At 48.5% G+C, this 17,385-nt stretch overlaps 1 protein-coding gene across 1 annotated transcript in view; it reads right to left on the bottom strand.

The window, feature by feature from the left end:
• RB1 (RB transcriptional corepressor 1) overlaps positions 1-17,385 on the bottom strand; it is an 85,285-nt gene that overhangs the window by 47,897 nt on the left and 20,003 nt on the right. Inside the window, exons 8-16 of the mRNA XM_054163120.1 lie at positions 16,840-16,988; positions 15,161-15,238; positions 10,461-10,567; positions 8,825-8,902; positions 4,914-5,001; positions 3,400-3,516; positions 1,295-1,351; positions 1,175-1,206; positions 38-114 (exon numbers count right to left, since the gene is read on the bottom strand). Coding sequence (XP_054019095.1) covers positions 38-114; positions 1,175-1,206; positions 1,295-1,351; positions 3,400-3,516; positions 4,914-5,001; positions 8,825-8,902; positions 10,461-10,567; positions 15,161-15,238; positions 16,840-16,988 — 783 coding nt within the window. The remainder of the gene's footprint in view (positions 1-37; positions 115-1,174; positions 1,207-1,294; positions 1,352-3,399; positions 3,517-4,913; positions 5,002-8,824; positions 8,903-10,460; positions 10,568-15,160; positions 15,239-16,839; positions 16,989-17,385) is intronic.

The raw sequence follows: 17,385 nt of genomic DNA, 5'->3' as shown, positions 1-17,385 counted from the left end.
AGTAACAATGCTATTTAGTACTTTAGATTCAACTTACTGACATAGGTAGCCATGACAACCTCAACAGCACATGCCAGAAGAGATGTGTGGAAGATGTTATCATTCAGAAGTTTGCTAAGGAAAGAAGAAAGTTATTGATACTGGTCCTAACATTAAAGTAACAGACATCAACACCGAGCTGGTGCCACAGCCAGCTGGCAGCCAGGCACCAGTGGTGTCCACCCAGGGATCAGTGCTGGGCCCCATCCTGTTCAGTATCTTTATTGATGACCTGGATGAGGGGATTGAGTCCACCAGTAGTAAATTTGCAGATGACACCAGGCTGGGGGCAGGAGTTGATCTAAGAGGGTAGGAGAGCTCTGCAGAGGGACCTTGGCAGGCTGGACAGGAGACTGAACACATCCAAGTGCCAGGTTCTACACATTGGCCACAACAACCCCAGGCAGAGCTACAGGCTGGGGTCAGAGTGACTGGAGAGCAGCCAGGCAGAAAGGGACCTGGGGGTGCTGGTTGATAGTAGGCTGAACATGAGCCTGCAGTGTGCCCAGGTAGCCAAGAAGGCCAATGGCATCCTGGCCTGCATCAGGAACAGTGTGGCCAGCAGGAGCAGGGAAGCCATTCTGCCCCTGGACTCAGCACTGGTTAGGCCACACCTTGAGTCCTGTGTCCAGTTCTGGGCCCCTCAATTTAAGAAGGACATTAAGACACTTGAACTTGTCCAGAGAAGGGCAATGAGGCTGGGGAGGGGTCTGGAGCACAGCCCTGTGAGGAGAGGCTGAGGGAGCTGGGGTTGCTTAGCCTGCAGAAGAGGAGGCTCAGGGGAGACCTCATTGCTCTCTACAACTCCCTGAAGGGAGGTTGTAGCCAGGTGGGGGTTGGTCTCTTCTCCCAGGCAATCAGCACCAGAACAAGAGGACACAGTCTCAGTCTGCACCAGGGGGAGTTTAGGTTCAAGGTGAGGAGAAAGTTCTTCCAGGCAAGAGAGACTGGCCATTGGAATGTGCTGCCCAGGGAGGTGGTGGAGTCACCATCCCTGGAGATGTTTAGGAAGAGCCTGGATGAGGCACTTGGTGCCATGGCTTAGTTGATTAGATGGTGTTGGGTGACAGGTTGGACTTGATGATCTCTGAGGTCTTCTCCAACCTTACTGATTCCATAAGCTAGTGACACATACCTAAAATTGTGCACTGAGAGTCGCTCTTCCTCCTGCAACACAGAAATCAAGCCAAACTTAGCAATCCTCTCCAGCTCTGGCAGGGCAGTGCAAGGCCTGAGCTGGCAGTACCAAACTCACCGACTTCAGCATGGACTCCATCACTCGGTAGTAGAGGCGCACTGCAAGCTTGTATCTCTGGTAACAAAGGAGAGATTCAGCACTGGCACAGGCAGTTTCAGCAGACTACAAAAGGGCAGATTCTCATCTGTCAGAGACTGTACTCATAATTCATAATTCAGGACATTTCCATTCCCCAGAAGAGCCACTGTGGGAGAAGTCCCAGGTTCCAGCTTGCCACCAGGAGGAGTGTCAAAGGCTAATGACTTCAGGTTTGCTCCAACTGCTATCAGATGAATGCTGACTAAGCAAGTTTCTGGCAACTCACAACTAACAGGAGAAAACAGAGTGCTGAGAGAGATGAACTGTTGAGTAGAAATTTGGTGGGGCTTGGCTTCCAAAACCCTAGTAGGAAGCACAGCTGGCCTATTGATTTTAAAGAGGTGATTCACTTTGCACCATTTAGTTGATGAGATGGTGTTGGGTGATAGGTTGGACTTGATGATCTCAAAGGTCTCTTCCAACCTGGTCTGGTCTGGTCTGGTCTGGTCTATTCTATTCTATTCTATTCTATTCTATTCTATCCTATCCTATCCTATCCTATCCTATCCTATTCTATTCTATCCTATTTAATCCTATCCTATCCTATCCTATCCTATCCTATCCTATCCTATCCTATCCTATCCTATCCTATCCTATCCTATCCTATCCTATCCTATTCTATCCTATTTAATCCTATCCTATCCTATCCTATCCTATCCTATCCTATCCTATCCTAGGCTGAGCTACCTTAATTAGTGAAAATATGTTTCACTACATGTACTTTGCCAGAGAAGAGAAGAGAAGAGAAGAGAAGAGAAGAGAAGAGAAGAGAAGAGAAGAGAAGAGAAGAGAAGAGAAGAGAAGAGAAGAGAAGAGAAGAGAAGAGAAGAGAAGAGAAGAGAAGAGAAGAGAAGAGAAGAGAAGAGAAGAGGAATGGAATGGAATGGAATGGAATGGAATGGAATGGAATGGAATGGAATAGAATAGAATAGAATAGAATAGAATAGAATAGAATAGAATAGAAGAATGGAATAGAATAGGAAAAAACAGGTAGAAATCTTTGAGATCATTGCATCCAACCTATCATCCAACACCACCTAATCAACTAAACCATGCAACCAAGCACCCCATCAAGTCTCCTCCTGAACACCTCCAGTGATGGTGAAAATGTTCCCATTCTCCATGAAAGTTTTTTCAGCATATTTCCACCTCGTTCCTATTACTTCTTATATATTATGTAAGTTCTATATTGGTTGACAGTAGGCTGAACATGAGCCAGCAGTGTGTTCAGGGGGCCAAAAGGGCCAGTGGCATCCTGGCCTGCATCAGAAAGAGTGTGGCCAGCAAGAGCAGGAAGTCATTGTGCCCCTGGACTCAGCACTGGTTAGGCCACACCTTGAGTCCTGTGTCCAGCTCTGGGCCCCTAAGTTTAGGAAGGAGGTTGAGTTGCTGGAAGGTGTCCAGAGAAGGGCAACAAAGCTGGGGAGGGGTCTGGAGCACAGCCTGTGAGGAGAGGCTGAGGGAGCTGGGGTTGCTTAGCCTGGAGAAGAGGAGGCTCAGGGGAGACCTTCTTGCTCTCTACAACTCCCTGAAGGGAGGTTGTAGCCAGGTGGAGGTTGGTCTCTTCTCCCAGGCAACCAGCACCAGAACAAGAGGACAGAGTCTCAAGCTGTGCCAGGGGAGGTTTAGGCTGGAGGTGAGGAGAAAGTTCTTCCCAGCAAGAGAGATTGGCCACTGGAATGTGCTGCCCAGGGAGGTGGAGTCACCATCACTGGAGGGGATTGGACGTGGCACTTGAAGCCATGGTTTAGTTAGTCCTGAGGTGCTGGGTGCTAGGTTGGACTTGATGCTCTCTGAGATCTTTTCCAACCTTGCTATTCCATGATTCTATGAACAATTTGTAGAATACTATCTATACAGAACTTTAGGAATAGAAAGCAAGTACACTTCTGAAGGAGAAAATAATACTGCTACTTTTCACCACTGATCTGCACAGAAAGAAGACAAGTGAGTTAAGTCAGGCCTCACATCAAGCTGGACAACAGAGCTCAAATGTGTAATACCCAAGCAAAAATGCTAGTTACCTGGGAACCAATTTCAGCACATCCTGGTCCAACTGCTTCAGCAAACTTCTTTTTGAAGATGTGCTCAAGGGTTTCCACTCTTTTCAGGATACTCTCTGTAGGGTTCACTGTGCAATTCTAACAAGCACCAGAAGCAGCACAGGGGAAGAAAAGGACATGTCAAATCAAACTCCTTTTCATGATTGAACTGCATTAATCCTGCTTTGCTTTGCAACATCTCTCAGCTCAATAGCATAAATAAAAGCAGTGCATTTAAAAGAAAACAGAATCATTGTATACTTTCAACTCTTTCCAGTAACCCCCAGATCATGCCTTAGATGCAACAGGAGGGCAGGTGTTGATTTGGTAGAGGGTAGAAGAGCTCAGCACTAGTTAGGCAACACCTTGAGTCCTGTGTCCAGTTCTGGGCCCCTCAATTTAATAAGGATATTAGAGTAGAGTAGAGCAGAGTAGAGCAGAGCAGAGTAGAGCAGAGTAGAGTAGGTTAGAGTAGAGTAGAGTAGAGCAGAGTAGAGCAGAGCAGAGTAGAGTAGGTTAGAGTAGAGCAGAGCAGAGTAGAGTAGAGTAGAGTAGAATGGAATGGAATGGAATGGAATGGAATGGAATAGAATGGAATGGAATGGAATGGAATGGAATGGGATAGGATAGGATAGGATAGGATAGGATAGGATAGGATAGGATAGGATAGGATAGGATAGCATGGAATAGAATAGAATAGAATAGAATAGAATAGAATAGAATAGAATAGAATAGAATAGAATAGAATAGAATAGAATAGAATAGGAGTAAACCAGGCTGGAAGAGACCTTTGAGATCGAGTCCAACCTATCATCCAACACCCTCTAATCAACTAAACCATGGCACCAAGCACCCCATCCAGTCTCCTCCTAAACACCTCCAGTGATGGTGACTCCACCACCTCCCTGGGCAGCACATCCCAGTGGGCAAAACAATCGAATGTCTCCAGAGAAGGGCAACAAAGCTGGGGAGAGCTCAGAAGCACAGCCCTGTGAGGAGAGGCTGAGGGAGCTGGGGTTGCTTAGCCTGGAGAAGAGGAGGCTCAGGGGAGACCTTCTTGCTTTCTACAACTCCCTGAAGGGAGGTTGTAGCCAGGTGGGGGTTGGTCTCTTCTCCCAGGCAACCATCACCAGAACAAGAGGATACAGTCTCCAGCTGTGCCAGGGAAAGTTTAGGTTTGAGGTGAGGAGAAAGTTCTTCCCAGCAAGAGAGACTGGGCATTGGGATGTGCTGCCCAGGGAGGTGGTGGAGTCACCATCCCTGGAGGTGTTTAGGAAGAGCCTGGCTGAGGCACTTGGTGCCATGGTTTAGTTGATCAGATGGTGTTGGGTGACAGCTTGGACTCGAGGATCTCGAAGGTCATTTTCCAGCCTGGTTAATTCTGTATTCTGAATTCTATTCTGAGTTCTCAAGACATGTGTCAGATCTCTGTGTGTACATTCAACTTGAGTGATAGCTTCAAGACTCTTTCACACACATCCCTTCTAGTCACCTACATTGAAATACATGATGAGAGTATCCGAAGGTTTATCAGTTGCCGAGTTTAAAATCATCATCAACTGCTGAATGTTATTCATTGCAGCTCTGGAAAAACAGAATACAAAAGATAATGAACATTAAGGCTGGCTTGAGAGATTCCAGTAAAGAGAGAAACAGATGCTAAACCACAAGAAGTATTCATTGATTCATGGCCAGTGTCTGAACACAGAAAGCTACTGCAGCCGAGAGAAGTGATGTGAGCATCTCAGAAAAGCTGCCATTATGTCAAGAATCTGGAATGTTCTTCAAACAAGAAAACAGAATCCTGTTGTTTATTCCACAAAGTTAGGAACTAGCATCTAAGTAGAATCATGGAATCATGGAATCATGGAATCAGTAAGGTTGGAAGAGACCTCAGAGATCATAGAGTCCAACCTAGCACCCAATACCTCAGGACTAACTAAACCATGGCTTCAAGGGCCACATACAGTCCCTTTTGGAACACCTCCAGTCATGGTGACTCCACCACCTCCCTGAGCAGCACATTCCAATGGCCAATCTCTCTTGCTAGGAAGAATTTTCTCCACACCTTGAACCTAAACCTCCCCTGGCACAGCTTGAGACTGTCCTCTTGTGTGCTGGTTGCCTGGGAGAAGAGACCAACCCCCACCTGGCTACAACCTCCCTTCAGGGAGTTGCAGAGAGCAAGAAGGTCTCCCCTGAGCCTCCTCTTCTCCAGGCTAAGCAACCCCAGCTCCCTCAGCCTCTCCTCACAGGGCTGTGCTCCAGACCTCTCCCCAGCCTCATTGCCCTTCTCTGGACACATTCAAGTGTCTCAAAGCCCTTCTTAAATTGAGGGGCCCAGAACTAGACACAGTACTCGAGGTCTGGCCTAACCAGTGCCCACACTTTCACCTTTTGAGGACATCATGTATTGTTGTGCCTTTAGTATTTGCACATACACAAAGACCTAACAATATATCTTATATATCTATAAGTACTAATGTGGCCTGGAGATTTTTAAGCATATTTCAATGCTATCCATATAAATGACCAGGTACAAATTCTCTTAAGACTGGTTAGGCCACACCTTGAGTCCTGTGTCCAGTTCTGGGCCCCTCAGTTTAGGAAAGATGTTGAGTTGCTGGAAGGTGTCCAGAGAAGGGCAACAAAGCTGGGGAGGGGTCTGGAGCACAGCCCTGTGAGGAGAGGCTGAGGGAGCTGGGGTTGCTTAGCCTGGAGAAGAGGAGGCTCAGGGGAGACCTTCTTGCTGTCTACAACTCCCTAAAGGGAGGTTGTAGCCAGGTGGGGGTTGGTCTCTTCTCCCAGGCAACCAGCACCAGAACAAGAGGACACAGTCTCAAGCTGTGCCAGGGGAGGTTAAGGCTGGAGGTTAGGAAGAAATGGTATGGTCCTTTCAACATAACCTGTAAGGGGTTCTACTTTCACCGTTCCTGGAGGTGTTCAAGAGGGGATTGGATGTGGCACTTGGTGCCATGGTTTAGTCCTGAGGTCTGTGGTGCCAGGTTGCACTTGATGATCTTTGAGGTCTCTTCCAAGCTTGGTGATACTGTGGGTTACTGATGCACTTCCCACCCCGTGCTGGTGACCAGAGGCTTACTGCCATCTAGTGACAGTTCTGAGGCTTTATGAAATACAGTTCCTATGCCTCAAATACATACATAGAATACATAGAATAGAATAGAATAGAATAGAATAGAATAGAATAGAATAGAATAGAATAGAGTTGAATTGAATTGAGTTGAATTCACCAGCTTGGAAGAGACCTTTGAGATCATCAAGTCCAGCCTATCACCCAACACCATCTAATCAACTAAACCATGGCACCAAGTGCCTCATCCAGGCTCTTCCTAAACACCTCCAGGGATGGTGACTCCACCACCTACCTGGGCAGCACATTCCAATGGCCAATCTCTCTTTAAAGAACTTTTTCCTCACATCCAGCCTAAACCTCCCCTGGTGCAGCTTGGGGCTGTGTCCTCTAGGGGCTGGCTAAGAATAAACCATGTTGGAAGAGACCTTCAAGATCATCGCGTCCAACCCATCAACCAATCCAACACCACCTAAACAACTAACCCATGGCACCAAGCACCCCATCAAATCAAGCCTTCAACTTGAATTGGCTCACAAGGCATCAGTTTTGGAAGAACCCAGAGAAAAGCCCAAACATGGATGGAGAGCATGTTAACATCTCCTCAGACATCCTCTCGGCAGGTTTAGCACAAGTCAAATCTGTAGCAATGGGGAAAAGTTTGTGCTCCTGGCCTTGCCCAGTAAAACCTGCCTCTCAAGAACCTTAATGAAGGTAGTTAAGAGGGCTTTTTAAAATGCTTGTATAATGAAAAAAGGTCAATGAGAAGCCATCTGCACCTGACAAAAAAGCCAAACCAAAACCAATTAATTGCCAATGACCTTCCTGTTAAATACAGTGTGTGTTAAAGCTGGTCCAGGTCCTGCTGTCACACAGCGGCTAGGATGTAAAACGCAAACAGATGCCAAAAGAGCATCACTGTCCATTAGACATTTAAAGTGTAAGACTAAAGGGCCACTAAGGGAATCAAATAAAGCTTTTCACACTCTCAGGCAATTAAAATTCAGGATGTGCTGGAAGGTGTCCAGAGAAGGGCCAGGAGGATGAGCAGAGGGCTGGAGCACCTCTCCTGTGAGGACAGACTGAAGGAGTTGGGGCTGTTCAGTCTGGAGAAGAGAAGGCTCCCAGGTGACCTCATTGTGGCCTTCCAGTAGCTGAAGGGGGCTACAAGAAGGCTGGGGAGGGACTGCTCAGGATCTCAGGTAGTGCTAGGACTAGGGGGAATGGAATGAAGCTGGAGGTGGGGAGATTGAGGCTGGAGGTGAGGAGGAAGTTCTTCCCCATGAGAGTGATGAAGCCCTGGAATGGGTTGTCCAGGGAGGTGGTTGAGACTCCATCCCTGGAGGTGTTTAAGCCCAGGCTGGATGAGGCTGTGGCCAGCCTGATGTAGTGTGGGGTGTCCCTGCCCATGGCAGGGGGGTTGGAACTAGCTGATCCTTGTGGTCCCTTCCAACCCTGACTGATACTATGATAGTATGAAATTAAGAAGCACATTGAGACTCTTGAGCGTGTCCAGAGAAGGGCAACGAGGCTGGGGAGGGGTCTGGAGCACAGCCCTGTGAGGAGAGGCTGAGGGAGCTGGGGTTGCTTAGCCTGCAGAAGAGGAGGCTCAGCGGAGACCTTCTTGCTGTCTACAACTCCCTAAAGGGAGGTTGTAGCCAGGTGGGGGTTGGTCTCTTCTCCCAGGCAACCAGCACCAGAACAAGAGGACACAGTCTCAAGCTGTGCCAGGGGAACTGTAGGCTGGAGGTGAGGAGAAAGTTCTTCACAGAGAGAATTTTAAGCCATTGGGATGTGCTGCCCAGGGAGGTGGTGGAGTCACCATCCCAGGAGGTGTTCAAGAGGGGACTGGATGTGGCACTTGGTGCCATGGTTTAGTTAGTCCTGAGGTGCTGGGTGACAGGTTGGACTTGATGGTCTCTGAGGTCTTTTCCAACCTTACTGATTCTGTGATTCTATGAAGATGCAGAGCTGGAGTCATGATGGAAAACAAAGGTGGAAGCACAGCAAACAAAATGACTACCATGGAAATATGAAGTTGGATTCTAACAAGAACAAGTGAAGTAATCCAGGTTCCTGGATCCATCTGGCACTTCTCAACACAGCTCAGTAAATAGCTTTGTCTCTTGTTTCCCCAACAAATTCACCCTTGGGCAGTCAGCACCCCTCAGCACATGCTCATGGCACATCAGTGACCAGAACTACAGTGCTGTATTAAAACCAAACCCAGCTCCTTTCAAAGGAAAACAACAAAAGGTTAATATTTCTAGCCAGGATCTAAACCCAGAGAGCACAGCTTCAAAGAAGAATTCCTACCCAACAGGAGTCTGGGGCAGTATAGGGGTGAACTCCTCATCTGGATGGTTTTTCACTGGTGTCCTCTTCAACTGGGAGCTACAGAAACAGGAAACAAACTTATGAAGTACTAATGGAATTCAGAAGAAAATGCTTTCCACAAAGGCTGATTAACCTGCAGAGAAATGTGGCACAGATCTTCAGATGATCTAGCTGCCCAGCCACTCCAGTTGTTAGAATTAGGTAGTTTAAATTCCCAAGTTGGTCTACTCTGAGCAGGATGTTGGACTAGATGACCCCCAAAGTTTCCTCTCAAACTTCCTTCTATTCTATTCTGTTGCACTTGATGACCCTTGGGGTCTCTTCCAACCTTAGTTATACTGTGATACTGTGATATTCTATTCTATGCTAGGCTAGGCTAGGCTAGGCTAGGCTAGGCTAGGCTATTCTATTTTATTCTAGTTCTGTTCTTCCACTCCACTCCACTCCACTCCACTCCACTCCACTCCACTCCACTCCACTCCACTCCACTCCACTCCACTCCACTCCACTCCACTCCACTCCACTCCACTCCACTCCACTCCACTCCACTCTATTCCATTCCATTCCACTCCACTCCATTCTGTTCCATTCCACTCCATTCCATTCCAATTCCATTCTCCAGTTCTGGGCCCCTCAGTTTAGGAAAGATGTTGAGTTGCTGGAAGGTGTCCAGAGAAGGGCAACAAAGCTGGGGAGGGGTCTGGAGCACAGCCCTGTGAGGAGAGGCTGAGGGAGCTGGGGTTGCTTAGCCTGGAGAAGAGGAGGCTCAGGGGAGACCTTCTTGCTCTCTACAACTCCCTGAAGGGAGGTTATAAGCATGTGGGGGTTGGTCTCTTCTCCCAGGCAACCAGCACCAGAACAAGAGGACACAGTCTCAAGCTGTGCCAGGGGAGGTTTAGGCTGGATGTTAGGAAGAAATTCTTCCCAGAAGGAGAGACATCACTGGAGGTGTTTTACGAAGAGAGTGGATAGGGCACTTGGTGCCATGGTGTTGGGTGATAGGTTGGACTTGATGATCTCAAAGGTCTTTTCCAACCTGGTCTGGTCTGGTCTGGTCTATTCTATTCTATTTTATTCTATTTTATTCTACTCTATTCCATTCCATTCCATTCCATTCTATTCTATTCTATTCTATCCTATCCTATCCTATTCCATTCCATCCTATTCCATTCTATTCCATTCTATTCCATTCTATTCTATTCTATTCTATTCTATTCCATTCCATTCCATTCTATTCTATCCTATCCTATTCCATTCCATCCTATTCCATTCCATTCCATTCTATTCTATTCTATTCTATTCTATTCTATTCTATTCTATTCTATTCTATTCTATTCTATTCTATTCTATTCTATTCTATTCTATCCCATTCCATTCCATCCTATTCCATTCTATTCCATTCCATCCCATCCCATCCCATCCCATCCCATCCCATCCCATCCCATCCCATCCCATCCCATCCCATCCCATCCCATTCTTTGCTGAACTACAAACCCTGGGAGATCAACAGGATAGAGAGCTCTCCCTTTGTAAGGCACAACAGAGTGCAAGGAGAGAGCTCAACACAAGTTCATGCTTCCAACTACAAACTGGAAGCAGGAAATGGCAACCCTACCTTGAGACATCAGGCTGCAGAGTTTCATCGCGATCCAGGAACAGTCTTCCATCTATATCTTTGTTGTTGAGATAGAGCTCATCATACTGTTTGGAGAGCACCTCAACCTCAAAAAACATTGGGGGGAGGGGTGGGGAAAAAGCTTTATCTCACAGGAAGAAGTTTGGCAATAAAAGCCTAGTTCTGCATCATAAACACCACGCTGAAATGCCAAGGGAATGACCTTGGAGCCCAGAAAGTTGCTATGGCTGAAACACACCCAGAGGAGGATGATCATCCCCAGGTACACAGATCATCTTTTAGAAGAGAAAACAACCTAACATTGTGAGACTTTTTCTGAAGAAATCTAGGTCTTGACACTAAAAATAGCTGCAGCAAGACACAGAGAGCTGCAAATCTAACTAAAGTTTCCAGGCTTTTAAATGGAATGGGATGGAATGGAATGGAATGGGATGGGATGGAATGGGATGGAATGGAATGGAATGGAATAGACCAGGTTGGAAGAGACCTTCAAGATCATCGCGTCCAACCCATCAACCAATCCAACACCACCTAAACAACTAACCCATGGCACCAAGCATCCCATCAAGTCTCCTCCTGAACACCTCCAGTGATGGTGACTCCACCACCTCCCTGGGCAGCACATTCCAATGGGCAATCACTCTCTCTGTGTAGAACTTCTTCCTAACATCCAACCTAAACCTCCTGGCTACACCACCTGGCTACAACCTCCCTTCAGGGAGTAGTAGAGAGCAAGAAGGTCTCCCCTGAGCCTCCTCTTCTCCAGGCTAAGCAACCCCAGCTCCCTCAGCCTCTCCTCATAGGGCTGTGCTCCAAACCCCTCACCAAATCTCTCCTTCCAGAAGTGGTGTCTGTAAGAGCAGAAAATGCAGCATGGCCCTGGACTCAGCACTGGTTAGGCCACACCTTGAGTCCTGTGTCCAGTTCAGGGCCCCTCAGGTTAGGAAAGATGTTGAGTTGCTGGAAGGTGTCCAGAGAAGGGCAACAAAGCTGGGGAGGGGTTTGGAGCTTAGCCTGGAGAAGAGGAGGCTCAGGGGAGACCTTCTTGCTCTCTCCAACTCCCTGAAGGGAGGTTGTAGCCAGGTGGGGGTTGGTCTCTTCTCCCAGGCAACCAGCACCAGAACAAGAGGACACAGTCTCAAGCTGTGCCAGGGGAGGTTTAGGCTGGATGTTAGGAAGAAGTTCTTCCCAGCAAGAGAGATTGGCCATTGGGATGTGCTGCCCAGGGAGGTGGTGGAGTCTCCATCACTGGAGGTGTTTAAGTGGAGACTGGATGAGGCACTTGGTGCCATGGTTTAGTTGATCAGATGGTGTTGGGTGATAGGTTGGACTTGATGATCTCAAAGGTCTTTTCCAACCTGGTCTGGTCTGGTCTGGTCTGGTCTATTCTATTCTATTCTATTTTATTCTACTCTATTCCATTCCATTCCATTCCATTCCACTCCACTCCACTCCATTCCATTCCACTCTGTTCCACTCCGTTCCATTCAATTCCACGCCACTCCACTCTCCTAGAGGGCTTCTGAACTACACCCATCCCTAAATGACAAAGTCCCCACAGAGCTCTGTTACCTTGCAATACATTTTGGAAGACATTGAGATCTGGAGGCCAGTCTTGTATTTTGGCCCCCACCCACTACCATACTACAGAATCATAGAATCAAAGAAGTGTTAGGGTTGGAAGGGCCCTCAAGGATCATCCAGTTCTAACCCCCTTGCCATGGGCAGGGACACCTCACACTAGCATCAGGCTGCTCACAGCCACTTCCAGCCTGGCCTGAAACTGAACAGAGCTGTGGTGGCTTTTGGGCTATGCCTTTGCAATTTAGCTGCAGATTCCAAGCAGAAAAGTAGACAAAGGGAAACAAATCACTGTTGGGTGGAAAAAGGAAAACAAAAGACTATGCTGAACAACTCCATGGGATAAATGTCTGGGGCAAGAGGATCTGCACCATCACAACTTTAAAGTAGGATTGTTCTTTCAGTTGCCCTAAATTAGAAGGGTGGTTAGATATCAGAAGGTAGTTAAGCTGCCAAAAGCATTAGATTGAAACCATGACTACAAATCTTGAATGATCTCTTCTCCCAGGCAAGCAGCACCAGAACAAGAGGACACAGTCTCAAGCTGCACCAGGGGAGGTTTAGGCTGGGTGTTAGGAAGAAGTTCTTCACTGAAAGAGAGATTGGCCATTGGGATGTGCTGCCCAGGGAGGTGGTGGAGTCACCATCACTGGAGGTGTTTAGGAAGAGACTGGCTGAGGCACTTGGTGCCATGGTTTAGTTGATCAGATGGTGTTGGGTGATAGGTTGGACTCGATGATCTCAAAGGTCTTTTCCAACCTGGTTGAATCTATTCTATTCTATTCTCTTGAGCAACTCTTCCCTTTTCTCTTCTCTTCTGATCTTGGCTGGTGTTTTGTTTTGCTCAAGAGAGATAATTGTGCTTCTGGCTGGCATTGGGCAAGTCTAACCCACTGCTTTCTCTCTCCTCTCTCTCTCTCTTGGGACAAGGGGGTTTGGGGGGCACAGTGGAACAGCTTTCCCTGGTCTTTTGAGCAGTGGGGCATTCATGTTGTTTGCTAATGGTAAATACCTGTATAACACTGTAACTCCTGTCTGTTCTAGAACAGAATAAACCAGGTTGGAAGAGACCTTCAAGATCATTGTGTCCAACCCATCATCTTGAAGGTCTCTTTTGCACATGTCCTTTGCATTCCATTGCAGAGGGGAGTTTTTGCTTGCAACCACAGCTTCAGTTGCTTCCAACTGAGTTAGTTCTGGTTGAAGTTAATGCTGGGGGGGAACTTCAACCCACCACAAGAACAGAAGATACATTTGGCCATATCCTGTGGACCTCCAGCCTGATGAGCTTGGGAGCTGCTTGTTTTCAGACTACCACAGCCATCAGTGACATAAACCCAAACCTCCTCTGTTAAGACTGATGGATGAAGCCAGGTTTAGTTAGTCAGGAGGTGTTGGGTTGGACTGGATGATCTCTGAGGTCTTTTCCACCTCATTGATTCTATGATTCTACTTCTTGCCCTGTGACTCCACAGAGGTAGTCTGCTGCATCCAAGCTAAAACTCCTAAGGTTAAAATAACTCTGCAGGGACAGAGCAGTCTAAACTGCCAGCTGTGGAACACAGCCTCATCCACTCACTACCTCTGCAACACAGCTACAGTAACACCTCTCAATTATATTTCAATTAAGGTGTGTAACTTGGGACTGTGTGCATTTATAGACTGAGGCCAGAGTTTTGACAGTGTAGTAGTTTAATTTTAATGGCTCAGGATCATGGATGTGCTACTTGTAGGCCATGCTCTGCTCTGAGTCAAAGCACTGCTTAAGCCTCAGGGAGGCTGGGGATGGAGTCTGCCTGGATTTCAGCAAGGCCTTTGACACCATCCCCCACAGCAAACTCCTGGCCAAGCTGTCAGCCCCTGGCTTGGACAGCAGCACTCTGAGCTGGGTTAGGAACTGGCTGGAGGCTGAGCCCAGAGAGTGGTGGTGAATGGTGCCACAGCCAGCTGGCAGCCAGGCACCAGTGGTGTGCCCCAGGGATCAGTGCTGGGCCCCAGCCTGTTCAATATCTTTATTGATGATCAGGATGAGGGCATTGAGTCCATCATCAGTAAATTTGCAGATGACACCAAGCTGGGGGCAGGAGTTGATCTGTTAGAAGGTAGGAGAGCTCTGCAGAGGGACCTTGACAGGCTGGACAGATGGGCAGAGTCCAACAGGATGGCATCAAAGAAGTCCAAGTGCCAGGTGCTGCACTTCGGCCACAACAACCCCATGCAGAGCTACAGGCTGGGGTCAGAGTGTCTGAGAGCAGCAGGCAGAGAGGGACCTGGGGGTGCTGGTTGATAGTAGGCAGAATATGAACCAGCAGTGTGCCCAGGTGGCCAAGAAGGCCAATGGCATCCTGGCCTGCACCAGGAACAGTGTGGCCAGCAGGAGCAGGGAGGTCATTGTGCCCCTGGACTCAGCACTGGTTAGGCCACACCTTGAGTCCTGTGGCCAGTTCTGGGACCCTCAATTTAAAAAGGATATTGAGACTCTTGAAGGTGTCCAGAGAAGGGCAACAAAGCTGGGGAGGGGTTTGGAGCACAGCCCTGTGAGGAGAGGCTGAGGGAGCTGGGGTTGCTTAGCCTGCAGAAGAGGAGGTTCAGGGGAGACCTTCTTGCTGTCTCCAACTCCCTGAAGAGAGGTTGCAGCCAGGTGGGGGTTGGTCTCTTCTCCCAGGCAACCAGCACCAGAACAAGAGGACACAGTCTCAAGCTGCACCAGGGGAGGTTCAGGCTGGATGTTAGGAAGAAGTTCTTCCCAGCAAGAGAGATTGGCCATTGGAATGTGCTGCCCAGGGAGGTGGTGGAGTCACCACCCCTGGAGGTGTTCAGGAAGAGCCTGAATGAGGCACTTGGTGCCATGGTTTAGTTAGCCATGAAGTGTTGGGTGCTAGGTTGGACTTGATGATCTCTGAGGTCTTTTCCAACCTTATTGATCCTATGATTCTGTGACAAATATGAGTGCTAAATCTCCCCCATGAATTCTGGCATGCCAGCTCAGCCCTGTTCTGGCAAAAGAATGCATTTTGCTAGGTGATGTCAGCAGAACTTGTGGACTCTCAAGTAACTTGTGTGAAGCACAGCACTCTTGTTGAAGAGTCTTAAATTACCTCTGGCAGGCCATTGGGAGCTGCAATACCAATGGAATTCAAGAAAGGAAGGAAGCTTGTGAAGTACACATTTTTGACCTAAAAAAGAACAAAACAATAGCAGTAGCAACACACAGAGGGCAGGAGCTGCTTTCCAAGCCCCAACAAGAAACCTCCCTGATGCTGTCAACAGAGCAAAACCGAAGCTGCCTACGTAGCAGGCAGCAATGTGCAAGCAGGAAGCAGAGAGCCCACTGCTGGAACATGACTGAAATGAAAACATACAGGCAAAAACACACCCTTCCCTGCCCCCCTGCATTGCCACTTCCATCATCTGCTTGCATATTCAGTATGAAATCAGCCCCTGTTACGTGGGAAGATTCAGCAGCAAAGGAAAAGGGGAATGTGGTCTTCCAGATCCCACACACAAGCAGAGAGCTTGGCTGGGGACGTTTTCTCATTGGGGGAGGCAGCTGTGAAACCCCAGGTGGCAGTTTGGGCTGGGTGCCTCCTGCTGCTGCCACACAGGGTGCACCTGTGGTGCCCTGAGCATCCAGCCCAGTGGGTGGACACAGGAAGCTATGTATTTCATACCCACAATGTCCTGCTCCCTATACATCCATCTGCAAGGTCTCACACTTCCTCTTTCTTCCCTTGCTGCTCCTGTGGGAGATGCACCCTATCTGGCAATGGAAGGGGAGTTATCTCAAGGCCTCCTGGGCCTGGCTAAGGCCTAATGCCAGGAGGAGAAGGGGGAAGGCAATCTCAGATCTGGCCAGCTGAGATTCGCCTAACAGTGGAGGGGGTGAAGAAAGAGCCCTAGGGGCTTGGGGTGTACCCTCTGGTAGGGAGAAGGGGAATGCTGGGAGGCTTTTGTGTATGCTATATACTCTGTATACAGGGAAGGCAGGAGGGAAGGGAAGGCAGGAGGGAAGGGAAGGCAGGAGGGAAGGGAAGGCAGGAGGGAAGGGAAGGCAGGAGGGAAGGGAAGGCAGGAGGGAAGGGAAGGCAGGAGGGAAGGGAAGGCAGGAGGGAAGGGAAGGCAGGAGGGAAGGGAAGGCAGGAGGGAAGGGAAGGCAGGAGGGAAGGGAAGGCAGGAGGGAAGGGAAGGCAGAAGGGAAGGGAAGGCAGAAGGGAAGGGAAGGCAGAAGGGAAGGGAAGGCAGAAGGGAAGGGAAGGCAGAAGGGAAGGGAAGGCAGAAGGGAAGGGAAGGCAGAAGGGAAGGGAAGGCAGAAGGGAAGGGAAGGCAGAAGGGAAGGGAAGGCAGAAGGGAAGGGAAGGCAGAAGGGGAATGGTGGGAGGCTTTTGGGTATGCTGTATACTCTGTATGCTTTGGGATCTTTTGGTCACTGTGCTTGTAGCTTCTGTAGAACACTCAGTGCTTCTCCATTTAAACTTTCCATCCCTTCTGCAATCCCTTTGCCCGAGTCTCTTTTTTTCCTGCCCCGGTGGGAGGCAAGGGAGGATCTGCCTCAAGCTGGGACACCCCATCAGAACAGCCTTGTGCCTATGTGCTATGTGCTGTGAGCAGCATGTAACCTTGCACTGAATTCTTCACAGTTCAGTTTCCCTTGCAGAGTTCCCTCCCACACCAAAGGGCTTGGGGTTTGCTGCGAGGGGTTTCTCGTGCGTGTTTTGGGGGTTGTTCATTTTTAACTACCTGCCAGAGGAACTATGGAATGTTAAAACACAGGCATTACCTCATCTAAATTACAACCATGCTCTTTACAAAGGACTTCAATCACTTTTGTGTCAGCATCAGCTTGCTTTGAAGCACGGGTATTCCTGTTCTGACCTCTCCGGGGAGTGCGAGCTGAACCATTCACAGCCGCTGCAGTCACAGCAGACTCTGGAAAGACAGAACCAGCCTGAGATTAAAGACTTCAGGTTTGAAAACTTCAATCTTTCTGAAGAGAATTCAATTGGTGATTTTTTTTTTTCAGGTCCTCTTCTTCAATGTTTGCCTTTCCCTTGTGTTCAGATACAATTAGTGCTTTAATAGCACGAACCAGGTTGGAGAAGACCTTCAAGATCATTGAGTCCAACCTCTCGCCCAACACCAGCAACTAAACCATGGCACCAAGTGCCTCATCCAGGCTCTTCCTAAACACCTCCAGGGATGGTGACTCTACCACCTCCCTGGGAAGCACATCCCAATGGCCAATCTCTCTTTCTGGGAAGAACTTCTTCCTAACATCCAGCCTAACCCTCCCCTGGTGCAGCTTGAGACTGTGTCCTCTTGTTCT

This window comes from Dryobates pubescens, chromosome 7 (assembly GCF_014839835.1).
Source record: "Dryobates pubescens isolate bDryPub1 chromosome 7, bDryPub1.pri, whole genome shotgun sequence".
NCBI lineage: Eukaryota > Metazoa > Chordata > Aves > Piciformes > Picidae > Dryobates > Dryobates pubescens.
This window is presented reverse-complemented; position numbering and strand designations above follow the sequence as displayed.